This window comes from Tachyglossus aculeatus, chromosome 3 (genome assembly GCF_015852505.1).
Source record: "Tachyglossus aculeatus isolate mTacAcu1 chromosome 3, mTacAcu1.pri, whole genome shotgun sequence".
NCBI lineage: Eukaryota > Metazoa > Chordata > Mammalia > Monotremata > Tachyglossidae > Tachyglossus > Tachyglossus aculeatus.
The window spans coordinates 24847072-24862508 of NC_052068.1; the positions used below are offsets into that span (position 1 = coordinate 24847072).

The window sequence follows — 15437 nt, forward strand, 5'->3', positions numbered from 1 at the left end:
ATGGCAATTGTGCATCTCTGGGCTGGGGCCAGCTGCTGTTTTGGTGCCTTTGGAAAGGAAAGGGAGGAGGAGGAGGAGGCGGAGGAGAAGAGCAGGAAACAGCAAGCATCTTTCCATTTCCAGTATAGGTTCAGCTTCTCACAGAGGTGCGGAAGCTGGGCCAGATGCAGCCTGGAGTTGCTGCCTTAGCCTCTCTCTCCTAGAGGATCGGATTTCTATTTTCTCCATATTGGTGGCATTTGGATTCAGCAGAGGAAGAGGGTCCACGTTGCTGAATATTCTTTTAAGACACCATTTTTCACAACTTTCTTATAACCGTCGCACCCTCCGTGGGCCTTGAGAGGATTTACAAGAGTTAACATCATTGCCGCCCAGTCCAGCTGCAAAGGGTGGCTCCCGGCACAGAGTCATCCATTTCTGGAAGCTCCACAAAATTCCTTGGAACATAGGGGTACAGAGGATCGGAGTTGCTGGGGCAGGGGGCAGGGCAGAACTTCCCTTGGGGGGCTCCACTTGAGGCTGGGCTCGTGTGCTGTCATCGATGGCAATGGTTTCCTCCCTACTTAGGTTTACCTCCACGATGTACTTTTTAGGCCTGGCTGTGTGACACCCCTCTGCTCCCTGAGCTTTTATTCATTAAATCAGCTGCTTGGCATGTCCTTCCGGGCTGGTGTCTGAGCAACAGGAATGTGAGGCAGCTCACCCTCCAAGTGACAGCACTGTGTGATTAAGCACAACGAAGCTAATTAAAGCCCGGGGCTGGGAGGAGCTAATGCTTTGAAGGATGCCAAAGAGGGGAAAACCTCCCCAGCCCTCTCTCCTTGTGCTCCTGGGACCCCAGCGGGGACTGACACACACCAGACCTCCCTCAGCCCTTTCAAGCTTTGACCGTTTGGTGGGACTTGGCATGGTTGAACATCTGCCCTGAAAATGACGCCTTTGACAGAAACGTCTGACCACAGGTAGGGATCATGTCATCTTTTGATGAATGGCCTGTTGCGTCCAGGGAAGATGCATTGAGCTTCCAGGATTTTAACTTGCTTTGGAAAGCTAATTACTGTCTAGGGCACATACCCAAGTCTTGAAATGAAAAATTTCTGTAAATGTTCCTACAGCTGCATTTCAGGAAATCATAACAGACTCCTCCTGAAATGTTAAAATCTTGGAGGGTTTATGTGTGTTTTGGGGAGGGCTGCTACCTTTTATTTATGTGTATTTACCTTTTATGTACTATATATACATACAAACGCACACACACACATAGTATTAGGTGCTTACTACTTGTCAAACACTCTTCTAAGCTCTGGGAAAGGTACAAGTTAATTAGGTCAGACACAGTCCCTGTCCAGATGAGGCTTGCAGTCTGATTCCTATATTACAGTTGAGGAAACTGAGCCACAGTGAAGTGACTTTTCCAAGGTCACCCAACAAGCAGTTGGCATATCTGGGATTAGAACCCAGGTCCTTTGACTCCCAGTCCCATGCTCTATCCACTAGTCCACCTTGCTTTGTCATCTCCCCCTTTTATACTGTGAGCCCACTGTTGGGTAGGGACTGTCTCTATATGTTGCCAATTTGTACTTCCCAAGTGCTTAGTACAGTGTTCTGCGCATAGTAAGCGCTCAATAAATACGATTGATGATGATGTGAACTCTCTGAAAGACTTCTGGGCAATCTATAGTTCTGTTTATCCAGCTCTATAACAAGACAGTTGAGATACTTTAATTACTTTAATAGTTTTCTGGACCAGAAGATGAATTCCAGACATGCACCACAGGAAAGAGGAGTAACGAAGGGTAAATAGTCTTCAGCTCAGATAAGATGTTTTTCCCTGAATCTGTGGGACTGCATCCCTCCTGAAACCCATTTTCTAAGAGTGCTTTAGTGTGTCTTTATCCTCAGCCAAATATAACCCGAACTTCCTTGGTTAATGATGAAACACAGAAATTAGGGTTATTTTTAATCTTCCAAGCAGCACAGAGGACCACAGCTCACACTTTTCCATTTCTTTCCACTTTGGGCTTCTGCGAAGGTGTGATCTGGTTTGAATAATGTTTAGTTCTAACTGCAGCATTAGAGGATAGCTTGTAGGAGGGGGTAGTGTTGGGGGGAGAAGGCAGGGAACGTTCATCAGAGGGCTTTGTAAAAATTCAAGAAGGATGTGGTTGGGGGTCTGAACCAGGCCAGGGTTGAGGGGGAAAACCAGGGAGAAGGATTCTGCGGGAGAAATTGAGGGAATTGGTGCCAAATGTGGGTGGAGGAGGAGAAAAGAGGCAAATATAACTCTGAGAATGCCAGAGCCAGTGAAAATAATGGAGAAATGATGACTGTTTTCCAGGCAAGGGAGAGAATTAAGGCGGGCATAATCAATGGTATTTATTAAGCACTTACTGTGTGCAGAGCAGTGAACTAAGCTCCTGGGAAAGCACAATATAACAGCAATGTTGGGAGATAAAATCCATGCCCACAAGGAGCTTACAGTCTTCAGGGGGAGCCAGACAATAAAATAAATTAAAGATAATGGACAGCAGCTAGAATAGGATATTTACATAAGTGCTGTGTGGCCTGGGTGAAGATCAAAGTGCTCAAGGGACACACAGCCAAAAATTTGTATTCTACATTGAGGCGAGGGTGGGTAGGGGGATATTAGATCCTTTAGTTTTAGGTCCTGGTAGAATATCCAAGTTGTTTTGCCTCGAAGATGAATAATAGTAGTAGTAATAATAATGGTATTTGTTAAGTGCTGCTATGTGCCAAGATGTGTTTCTAAGCTCAGGGTTAAATACAAGAAGATCAGGTTGGACACAGTCATCATCATCAGTCATATTTATTGAGCACTTACTGTGTGCACAGCACTGTACTAAGCGCTTGGGAAGTACAAGTTGGCAACATATAGAGACAGTCCCTACCCAACAGTGGGCTCACAGTCTAAAAGGGGGAGACAGAGAACAAAACCAAACATACTAACAAAATAAAATGAATAGAATAGATATGTACAAGTAAAATAAATAAATAAATAGAGTAATATAATAAATAGAGACAGAGAAGTGAAGTGACTTGTCCAAAGTCACGCAACAGATACGTGGTGGAGCCAGGATTAGAACCCGGTTCCCCTGACTCCCAAGCTCATTAACTTTCCAGTAGGCCATGCTGCTTCTAATGACAGGAAGACATATAACAGTGTTGATGATGTATTTAAGCGCTTACTGTGTGCCAGGCACTGTACTAAGGGCTGGTATGTGACACAGACCTTTGGTTTGATAGAGTCCAAGGCTCCTGACCCTTGGTTTGCAATATAATATACTGCCTAAGTCAGTGTACTGCTCTGTAGGCGCTCATAAATACTATTTACTACTACTAGTAGCAATAGTGTTAAGTGCTTACTGTGTGCAGAGGGCTGTACTAAGTGCTGCGACAAAATACTTAGGTGGAAATTAAATTCCTTTTCATTTGTATTTCTGTCGTGCTTCTCTTCTCCCCCTACCTTTTTTCTCTCTTGTCCCGTACGGAGTCCTTTTTCTTAAAGTCCAAATATGACATATTATTACTTCAGTATGGGTGAATAGATTGTTGAGGGTAGGGAGTGAGCCTTCTACCTTGTACTTATAGAAAAGGGTTTAGTAGGGTGCACTGCACACGGTAAGAGCTGAATCTGTTATATTGTACTCTCCCAAGTACTTAGTAAAGAGCTCTGCACACGGTGATACTATTGATTGACTGATTGAATAAATATGACTGTTTGAGTATGCACCATAAATTGTTCCAGGAGTCCAAAGTTTGGGTTGAGGTCTCACAACCCTACTTCAGTATGGGTGAATAGATTGTTGAGGGTAGGGAGTGAGCCTTCTAACTTGTACTTATAGAGAAGGGTTTAGTAGGGTGCTGTGCACACAGTAAGAGCTGAATCTGTTATATTGTACTCTCCCAAGTACTTAGTAAAGAGCTCTGCACACGCTGATACTATTGATTGACTGATTAAACCTAATTTGATTTTTTCCACACTAAAGGAGAGAGCCTACTGCATGCATAATTGAAACTGTGGACCAAACACTCACCTCAGCCAAAACCCTGCCATGCCATGCCATACCATGCATGGACACATTCCATGCCCACAATGAGCTCACAGTGTAGAGGGGGAAACAGACATTAATATACATAAATAAAGTGCCACCGTTTTAGGTTATGTCACACTTGAGCCCAGGGTACATGAGGACTAGGCAAGACCGTTTAATTTAGTATGCACCATAAATTGTTCCAGGAGTCCAAAGTTTGTGTTGAGGTCCCACAACCCTAGAGAGAGTTGGACACCCTATAGTTCTTCATTCATTCAGTCGTATTTATTGAGGGCTTACTATGTGAAGAGCACTGTATTAAGCACTTGGAGAGTACAATTCAGCAACAAATAGAGACGATCCCTGCCCACAACAGACTCACAGTCTAGAAGGGGCTCTAGTTCTTGAGCCTGAGACCATGTTGGTGCCACACCCTGATAGTCCCCCAAAGAACAGGCTGGGTTTTTTAATTCAGTTTTCTATTTCTTTGCCTGTCATTTTGCTGTTGGTCAGTGTGCTGCTTACCTAAGAGAATTTTGTGGCAGCCTTTAGCTCTGTGTTGCTAATATAAAATTCTATTCAATCATATTTATTGAGTGCTTACTGTGTACAAAGCACTTCACTAAGTGCTTGGGAGAGTACAATATAACAGCAGACACATTCCATGCCCCCAATGAGCTCACAGTATAGAGGGGGAAACAGACATTAATATACATAAATAAATAAATTACAGATATGTGCTGTGGGGATGGGAGGGAGGATGAATGAAGGGAGCAAATCAGGGTGACACAAAGGGGAGTGGGAGAAGGGGAGAGGAGGGCTTAATCAGGGAAAGCTTCTTGGAGATGTACCTTCAATAAGGCTTTGAAGTGGGGGAGAGCAATTTTCTGTCTGATATAGCATGGCTTAGTGGAAAGAGCATGGGCTTGGGAGACAGAGGTCGTAGGTTCTAATCCCAGATCTGCCGTTTTTCAGCTGTGTGACTTTGGGCAAGTCACTTAACTTCTCTGGGCCTCAGTTTCCTCATCTTAAAATGGGGATTAAGACTGTGAGCCCCATGTGAGACAACCTGATGACCTTGTATGTACCTCAGCACTTAGAACAGTGCTTGGCACATAGTAAGCACTTAAATACCAATATTATTATTATTATATGAGGAGGGAGGGCATTTGAGGCCAGAGGTAGGATGTGGGTGAGAGGTTGGCCGTGAGATAGATGAGATCAAGCTACGGTGAGAAGGTTAGCATGAGAAGGTTAGCATTCTAGTTGTGTGTGTAAACAGGTGTAAAATCCCCATGATGAGGAAACTGAGGCACAGAGAAGTTAAGTGACTTATCCAAAGTCACAGATCAGGTAAGTGGTACAGTTGAGATTAGAACCCAGGCCCTCTGATTTCAAGGCCCATGCTGTTTTCATTAGACCATGTTGCCTCCCTGCATTAATAGTATGATTACTATTCTTACTGCCCTGAACATCCATCAGTCAATCAGTGGTATTTATTTAGCACTTACTATGTGCAGAGCACTTTATGAAGAACATGGGAGACTACAATACAGCAGAGTTAGCAGAAACTTTTCCACATAAGCACTCAAATATAGTATTTGTTTTGGGGCCACCCTCTCTTTTTAAGAAAAACATTCTAAGGGCTACAAGAAGACCTGCATGCAGAGAAGAAGCCAGAAGCAGCAGAACCAGGCTTGGGAAGGACTCATAAGTAGCTTAATCCTTTAAATCAATAGTGTTTTGTAAACCTGTACTAACTGGTTTCTTCTTAGTGACGATCCATAGCATGGCACCAGAAATGAAGTGAATAGGGATTGTGGATCAGTGATTGAAGAAAAATCCCAAAATAGGATTTTAGAGATTTAAAGTGATTGTGTATTTAGAACTGACAGTGCATGCTGTTCAAGATAGGAAATTTTTTATGTTAGAGTTCAGGTTGTTTCTAAGGGCAAATGGATTACTGTTATTTACTTTCATAATTGCTCTACTTTTTGCATAGTGTTTGTAGCATTAATAATAATAACACTATTTGTTAAGCGTTTACTATGTTCCAAGCAAAGTTCCAAGTCCTGAGGTAGATACAATCAATCATATTTATTGAGTGCTTACTGTGTGCAGAGCACTGTACTAAGCGCTTGGGAAGTACAAGTTGGCAACAGATAGAGACAGTCCCTACCCAACAGTGGGCTCACAGTCTAAAAGGGGGAGACAGAGAACAAAACCAAACACACTAACAAAATAAAATAAATAGAATAGATATGTACAAGTAAAATAAATAAATAGAGTAATAGTAAGGCAGTAATAGTAAGGCAGGTTGTCCCACGAGGGGCTAACAGTCTTAATCCCCATTTTAGAGAGGAGGTAACTGGGGGAAAGGGAAGTTGAGTGACTTGCCCAAAGTCACACAGTTGACAAGTGGCGGAGCCAGGATTAGACCTTTGACATCTGACTTCCAAGCCTGTGCTCTTTCCACTAAGCCACGCTGATTCTACAACAGGGACGGGTCTATTATTATGTCTTGTGTAAGAATTAGGTCTAGCAATCGAGGGAAGAGGGGAAAAAAGGGGAGGAAGGGAAGAGGATGGTAAGGGGGACTTTGAGATTGCATCTCTTACTTCAGTTGTATGCTCCCAAGTGTTGTGTCCCCTCTCAGGGTCACACTTGGACAGTTTCCAGTTCTCTGTCATTATCAACTACAGGAGGGAGAGTCAAGCAGAGGCGTATCCATTCCATTCCTAGCTTGGGCAGTGGCTAGCAAGTGGAAGGCAATGTGTTACAAGTCAAAACTCACCTGTGCTGGGCAGCAGCGGCAGGGGAGAGTCGAGGGCGAAGACTCACGTTTACTGTGCGGAAGGAGGCAATGGTAAACCACTTCTGTATTTTTACCAAGAAAACTCTGTGGATTCACTACCAGGACGATTGCAGGTGGAGGTGGGGCGTTCTGGGAGAGGGGTGTCCATGGTCTCGCAATAGGTCGGAGATGACTCGACAGCATAAGACAAGTATTGTGCACAAAAGGCATATCGTAAATTAACTTTCCCCATCTCTCTCTTACTGCTGTTCACCCTTATCATCATCATCATCAATCGTATTTATTGAGCGCTTACTATGTGCAGAGCACTGTACTAAGCGCTTGGGAAGTACAAATTGGCAACATATAGAGACAGTCCCTACCCAACAGTGGGCTCACAGTCTAAAAGGGGGAGACAGAGAACAAAACCAAACATACTAACAAAATAAAATAAATAGAATAGATATGTACAAATAAAATAAATAAATAAATAGAGTAAAAAATATGTACAAACATGTATACATATATACAGGTGCTGTGGGGAAGGGAAGGAGGTAAGATGGGGGGGATGGAGAGGGGGACGAGAGGGAGAGGAAGGAAGGGGCTCAGTCTGGGAAGGCCTCCTGGAGGAGGTGAGCTCTCCATAGGGCCTTGAAGGGAGAAAGAGAGCTAGCTTGGCGGATGAGCAGAGGGAGGGCATTCCAGGCCCGGGGGATGATGTGGGCCGGGGGTCGATGGCGGGACAGGCGAGAGCGAGGTACGGTGAGGAGATCAGCGGTGGAGGAGCGGAGGGTGCGGGCTGGGCTGGAGAAGGAGAGAAGGGAGGTGAGGTAGGAGGGGGCGAGGGGATGGACAGCCTTGAAGCCCAGGGTGAGGAGTTTCTGCCTTATCCTCCTCTCAGGGCCTGTGGCAATCACTGCTTACAATTAGGTGGTACAAAAAAAAAAAATCTTATTCCTTCCTCCCAAATCATGATGGAGCAATAGAAGGACGCCTCACAAACCCATTCCCCTCTTTCCCTCTAGACGGTGGACAAGTAATATGTCCGTTTATTGTTGTACTCTCCCCAGTGCTTAGTACAGTGCTCTGCACACATTAAGCTCTCAGTAAATGCAATTGAATTGTGTGAATGAATGCTGTGGAGGAAAATATGTGAGTAAATATGGTAACCCTAAAATAGGGTAGTATAGAAAAGCATTGTGCCTAGTGCCTGGATCATGGACCTGGGAATCAGAAGGAACTGCGTTCTAATTGCGGCTTTGACACTTGTCTGCTGTATCACCTTGGGCAAGTCACTTTACTGTGCCTCAGTTACTTCATGTGTAAAGTGGGGATTAAGAATGTGAGCCCTCTGTGGGACAGGGACTGTGTCCAACCCAATTGTATCTACAACAGCACTTAGTAGAGTGGCTGGCATATAGAACTTAATAAATACCATGCTTTGCACATGGTAAGAGCTTAATAAATGCCATCATTATTATTAAATACTATCATTACTATTACCATTATTATTATCTGTGCCTCATCTGTAAAGAGGGGATTAAGACTGTAGCCCCATGAGGGACAGGGACTGTGTCCAACCTGATTAGCTGATATCTACCCCGTGCTCAGTACAGTACTCGGCACTTAGTAAGAGCTTTAACAAATACCATAAAAGAAAACTAGAATGCTCAGAAATTTGTAGTTTTCCTGTATCCTGATGTTCAAGAGACTTCATCTTTAATGGCTGAAAAGAATAACTGTAACCTAATAAACCAGAGATTCTTGGACTGTTGTATATCATATATTTAGAAGAAAATGGAGAAATTCAGATTTAATGTAAAGATATCATACAGAAAAATAACTTTTGCAGCCTAACTGCTGGCAAATTTAAGTAACATCTATAGATTGCATTAGCTAAAATGTGATTGGAATAAGAAAAGTGGACATAAAAAGATCCAGGAGATTAATTGGATTTAAAACAATGATCAACAGGTCAAATTGCTGAATTTAACTCTTTAGCGGTACAATTGAAGGGGCAAATGCAAGAGGCAGGGTTTTGGGACAGAGAATTTGGTGAAGAAAACACAACTAGTACTGGATGGGAATAATAAAATAGCAACTGAAGGCAGCATGATTTTCTAACCTCTTGGATCTAGGGAAGAAAAGGATATCCCAAATAATGCTGAAAAGAGGTGATGAAGAATGAGTTAAGGGAAAAGAAAATAATGGGGAACAAAATACACTCAATAATGACTTGAAGGGAAAAAAAATAAGAAAGAATGAAATGCATTTAATTCTGCCGTACTGCGTGTTTTCAGTGTGCATTTCGACTAGAGTGATGAAAGAGAATTAGGGAATGTTCTTCCAGCACCAACAATGTGAGCCTGTTCGAAAACAGCACGATGTGGTGTTGGAAGAAATGGTATGTCTGCAAAGTTGAAACCTGTCTGTGCTCCAGCACCAGTTTTCCTTAACAAGGGGTTTTACAAGACTACAATTCCTGCATTGGAGAAGAACTGGGGTACATTGAAAAAGTTAACCTTGGGGAGATGATCATCTACAACCTGCTTTAGAAGCCTTCTACTGTATCTATTAATGTTAATATTACAATATAAAAATGCTTTTTATAAAGGGACTTGTTTTGGGATTGTGCCTTTCAAGAGAGAAATGTTCAAGAGATTCAGCACTGCATCCCAATGAGAAGGAAAATTTGACCCAGGTTCACTTGTAAATAATTGAATTATTATCATTACAAATTTATTAACCGCATACCAGTTGCAAAGGAGTGTACTCAGCGCTGGGGTAATCGCAATAAAAGCAATTTAGGACATGATGAGTGTCCCACAGAGAGTCACAATCAAAGCTTGCAAAAGGGGAACAGATAAACATAATAAAAGAATGCAAATGCAAACAGTGGAAGCAAGTGAAGTTCAGCAGTGTGAACATTGACAGTATTCATTCATTCATTTAATCGTATTTATTGAACGCTTACTGTGTGCAGAGCACTGTACTAAGCGCTTGGGAAGTACAAGTTGGCAACACACAGAGACGATCTCTACCCAGCACCGGGCTCACAGTCTAGAAGGGGGGTGACAGACGACAAAACATATTAACAAAGTAAAATAAATAGAGTAATAAATCTGTACAAACATATATACAGGTGCTGTGGGGAGGGGAAGGAGGTAGGGTGGCGAGGAGGGGATGGGGAGGGGAAAGAGGGGGCTCAGACTGGGAAGGCCTCCTGGAGGAGGTGAGCTCTCAGTTGGGCTTTGAAGGGAGGAAGAGAGCTAGCTTGGCGGATGGGCAGAGGGACTGGGGGCATTCCAGGCCCGGGGGATGACGTGGGCCGGGGGTCGACGGTGGGACGGGCGAGAACGAGGCCTAATGGTGAGGAGATTAGCGGCAGAGGAGCGGAGGGTGCGGGCTGGGCTGGAGAAGGAAAGAAGAGAGGTGAGGTAGGAGGGGGCGAGGTGATGGACAGCCTTGAAGATGAGAGTGAGGAGTTTTTGCCTGATGCATAGGTTGACTGGTAGCCACTGGAGAGTTTTGAGGAGGGGAGTAACATGCCCAGAGCGTTTCTGCACAAAGATGATCCGGGCAGCGGCGTGAAGTATGGATTGAAGTGGGGAGAGACAGGAGGATGGGAGATCAGAGAGGAGGCTGATGCAGTAATCCAGTTGGGATACGATGAGAGATTGAACCAGTAGGGTAGCGGTTTAGATGGAGAGGAAAGGGTGGATCTTGGCGGTGTTGCAGAGGTGAGACCGGCAGTAAACCTCACTTCCACAAGACAGGCAGAGTCCAGCCTTGGAACCAATCCACCAGCACCTGTGCGGTGAGGATGGGTGACACCACACAGATCCCAAACAGCTCATGAGTAGTGCAGCTAATGGGTGAGCCCAGGCAGGCCGGACAGTCCAGTGATGAATTTCAAATACCAGAACTGAGGTATTGCTTGCTGGGAAGCTCCAGTGGGAAACAGATCCACAAGACTGGCAATGAAAGAAGTAAGAGGACAGAGTCCAGCCTCAAACAACCATCCCTCAATCGGTTTTGTTTATTTGGTGCTTATTGTGTGCAGAACCTATAAGCATTTGGGAAAGTACAATACATTAGAGTTGGTAAACATGAGCCTTGCCCTCAGGAAGCATACAGTCCAGTAGGGGATACGTCAATTTTAGGTAGGAGAAGCAGCAGAGGGAAAGAATGTGGACCCAACTTGTACTTTCCAAGCGCTTAGTACAGTGCTCTGCACACAGTAAGCACTCAATAAATACGATTGAATGAATGAATGCCACACATACCACATAAAGGTTTAGTACAGTGCTCTGCACACAGTAAGCACTCAATAAATACGATTGACTGAATAAGGGCTGTGTTTCTGGGGGTGGGGTATCAAAGTGCTTAAGGGGCTTAGACTCAAGTTCACAGGCCACACAGAAGGGAGGTTGAATAGGGTGGGGAAATGAGCTTAGACTGTAAGCTCATTGTGGGCAGCTAATGTTGCTTGTTTATTGTATTGTACTCTCCCAAGTGCTTAGAACAGTGCTCCGCACACAGTAGGTGCTCAGATACGATTGAATGAATGAGGGCTTTATCAGTTAAGGCCTCTTGGAGGAGATATACTTTTAGTAGAGCTTTGAAGGAGGGGAGAGTGGTGGTCTGTTGGATGGCTTAGTAGAGAGAGCACAGACCTAGAATTTAGAAGGTCAGTGTTTCTAATCCTAGCTCTGCCATTTGTCAGCTGTGTGGCCTTGGGCAAGTCACTTCACTTCTCTGTGCCTGTTACCTCATCTGTAAAATGGGGATTGATACTGTGAGCCCCACATGGATCAGGGATTGGGTCCAACTAGATTTGCTTGTATCCACCCCGGAGCTTAGTACAGGGCCTGGCACATAGGAAATGCTTAACAAATACTATTATTATACTATTATTATTATTGTTATTGGGATGGGGAAGTAGTTCCAGGCCAGAGGGAGGACATGGACAAGGGATTGACAGCGAGACAGGTACATAAATGGGCTGAAGTGTGATGAATCGGAGAACATATTGCATGGATTGTCGAGGGCACTGAGGAACCAGCTTTTGGATCAGGGTGAAAGGAGGAGGTCAGCAGAGCCTGCAAGCTCCTTGAAGACAGGGGTCATATCTCCCAACTCTATTTTATTGTACTCTCCCAAGCACTTAGTACAGTGCTCTGCACATGGTTCTCAATAAATACCATTGATTGATTGCACCTGCATCTAGAGTGGGAAGGGTTGCTGATGACCATGAACTTTGCAGTCATGTTCTTATTATATAAGGATAAGAATCCTATAAGCAGTGTCATGTTTGACTACAGAAATGTATATATAGTACATGGCGATGTGTATATTTCATAGCTGAGTATAGCTGTATGATTCACTCAATCAGCTGTATTTATAGAGCATTTACTGTGGATAGACCATGGGCCTGGACTTGGGTTCTATTCCTGACTCTGCCACTTCATCATCAATCGTATTTATTGAGCGCTTACTATGTGCAGAGCACTGTACTAAGTGCTTGGGAAGTACAAATTGGCAACATATAGAGACAGTCCCTACCCAACAGTGGGCTCACAGTCTAAAAGGGGGCTCACAGTCTAAAAGTGAGCTCAGAGCGCTTACTATGTGCAGAGCACTGTACTAAGTGCTTGGGAAGTACAAATTGGCAACATATACAGTCCCTACCCAACAGTGTGCTCGCAGTCTAAAAGGGGGCTCACAGTCTAAAAGTGGGCTCACACTTGTCTGCTGTGTGACCTTGGGCAAGTTGCTTATCTTCTCTGGGCCTCAGTTACCTCATCAATAAAATGGGGATTAAGACTGTGAGCCCCATGTGGGGTATGGACTGTGTCCAACCTGATTAACTTTTATCTACCCCAGTGCTTAGTACAGTACCTGGTACATAATAAGGGCTTAACAAATGCCATTTAAAAGAATGGGAGTTGGAACTCTTCTTTTCCTTTCATTCATTCAATCTTATTTATTGAGCGCTTACTGTGTACAGAGCACTGTACTAAGCGCTTGGGAAGTACAAGTCGGCAACCTATAGACAAGGTCCCTATCCAACAACAGGCTCACGGTCTAGAAAGGGGAGACAGACGACAAAACAAAACATGTAGACAGGTGTCAAAATTGTCAAATAGAATTACAGGTATATGCACATCATTAACAAAATAAATAGGTGTCCAACCTGGTTAGCTTGCATTAAGGGCTTAGAACAGTGCCTGGTACATAGTAAGCACTTAACTAATGTGATAAAAAAGGTAAATAAGAGCAGCCAAGGTTCAACAAGCCAACAGTGAGGTTCATTCTTTTTTCTGCCCTTAAAGGTGTAATCCATTGCCCCCACTCCACAGAACGCAGGATTAACCAGAACATGATTAAAGACTTAAAAGTTCATTTGACTGCCTGTGGGATGTTTGCTGTATAGTCCCAGGGCTCCTGACTTTGTGTAACATGAAATAACCCAGAGACATGTGTGGAACTATTCTTATCTACATTCCTTAAAAATCAGCAGCTCTCTTTTCTAAGCCAAGTGGGGGAAACAGCATGATCTTAGAAAGAATGTAACTTTTCTGGGAGAAGGGAAGTTGGGTAAACTGAAGATCAAGGGCCGAGAATTAGTTAAATCACTTTGTAGTGGGGGATAGAGGTGTGTGGTGTCTTTTAACATAGGCACACAGAGTCTCAACAATCCTTAGCGACCAACTGTCGGCATAGACTCTTAGGGCTGAAAAAAGCTTTGAGAAATAAACTAGCCTAACCACCAATCCCTGAGACAGACAAGGTGACACTAAGCCTTTGTCAATCAATCAACCAAATTTATTGAACATTTACTGTGTGCAGAGCTCTGTACTAAGCCCTTGGGAGAATATAACTGAATTGGTAGGCACATCCCTGTTTTCAAGGAGCTGCTTCTCTTTCAAAGATCTCCAGGCACAGCCTTCTTCACTGACCTGTTCTAGTTTCCCCCAGTCATCACTTGCAGGATATTATTCCTCGTATAATAATGATGGCATTTGTTAAGTGCTTACTATGTGTGAAGCACTGTTCTGAGCGCCGGGGAGGATACAAGGTGATCAGGTTGTCCCACGTGGGGCTCACAGTCTTTATCCCCATTTTACAGATGAGGAAACTGGGGCTCAGAGAAATTAGGTGACTTGCCCAAGATCACACAGCAGACAAGTGGTGGAGCTGGGATTAGAACCCATGACCTCTGACTCCCAAGCCCGTGCTCTTTCCACTGAGCCACGCTGCCCCATATTCTATAGCTTAAACTCATTTCCTTTTGTACAACTGATTACCATCTCCTTTGTGTAGAGCAGGGTGTTGTGTAAGTGTTTGGTTGTGTGACGATATTCTATATAAACATATAAGATGTACAGCCTAGTATGCACAGGATTGTCAAAGCTTTGCAGAGAATGTGTCTACTAATTCTGTCATACTGTACTCTCCCAAGCGCTTACTACAGTGCTATGCATACCGTAAGTGCCCAAGGATTCTGTCCTTTTCTCAATTTACAGTCACTGCCTTAGGAAGCTCATCCACGGTGTCAACTCCCACTGCTACTCAGTGGCACTTCACTACCCTCAATCTCTTTCCTTCTCTGCCGTCTCACACCTCCTACCTCCAGGGCATCTCTACATGGACATCCCACTGGCAGCTCAAGCTGTTCATGCCCAGAATTGAACTCGCCTTCCCTCATATATTCCTCTGCTACTTTTCCCATCACAACTGACCCCACCACCATCCTCCTGTCTCCCACAACTGTGGCATAATCATTGACTCCCTTCTCTCCTTCAACATCCATTTTCAGTCATTCATCAAATCCCGTTGATTCTCCCTTCTTCCGCCTCTCCATTCTAACTGCCACCGCACAGGTCCAGGCAGTTGTCGTATTCCAACTCGAAACTGCATCAACATCCTCACAGACTTCCCTGCCTCCAGTCTCTCTATTCTCCAGGGTTATTTTTCTTCCCATATAATTTTTCAAAAACGTGATTCCCTGCACTTCAAAAGCCTTCAATGGCTGCCTCTTCCTCTCAGCATCAAACAGAAATTCTTGACGATTGTCTTTAAGATCATCAAACTTCTCTCTTCCTTCTCAACCCCACCACCAACCTAAATTTCTCCACTCTTCTCCCTTTAGATCTCAGTTTGCACTGTTTGCTCCGCAAGCCAACCTACTCACTGTTCCTTGTTGTCTCTCCTCTTCTGTGAACCTCTTACTCTTTCTACCTGGAAATCTCTCTCCCTTGACATTCAGCAGACCACTCCTCTCATTCATTCATTCATTCATTCATTCATTCATTCATTCAATCACATTTATTGAGCACTTACTGTGTGCAGAGCACTGTACTAAGCGCTTGGGAAGTACAAGTTGGCAACATATAGTGACGGTCCCTATCCAACAACGGGCTCTCATCATTTTCAAGACATTTGAAATCACATATAGTCCAGGAGGCCATCCTTGATTATCCTGCCAGTTGTACCTTCACAGCGTCACCAAAATCCACCCCTTCCTCTCTGTCCAAACTACTACCAGATTAATGCAGCACTTATCCTATCCCACTGTGGTTATTGTA

At 44.1% G+C, this 15437-nt stretch overlaps 1 protein-coding gene across 15 annotated transcripts in view; it reads left to right on the plus strand.

Annotated features, from left to right (window-relative positions):
• Nucleotides 1-878: 878 nt before the first annotated feature.
• SORBS1 (sorbin and SH3 domain containing 1) overlaps nt 879-15437 on the plus strand; it is a 132072-nt gene continuing 117513 nt past the window's right edge. For all 15 annotated transcript variants that reach the window (XM_038743535.1, XM_038743536.1, XM_038743542.1 and 12 more), the window contains exon 1: nt 879-962. In XM_038743535.1, the coding sequence (XP_038599463.1) occupies nt 931-962 (32 nt within the window). In that variant the 5' untranslated portion in view covers nt 879-930. The remainder of the gene's footprint in view (nt 963-15437) is intronic.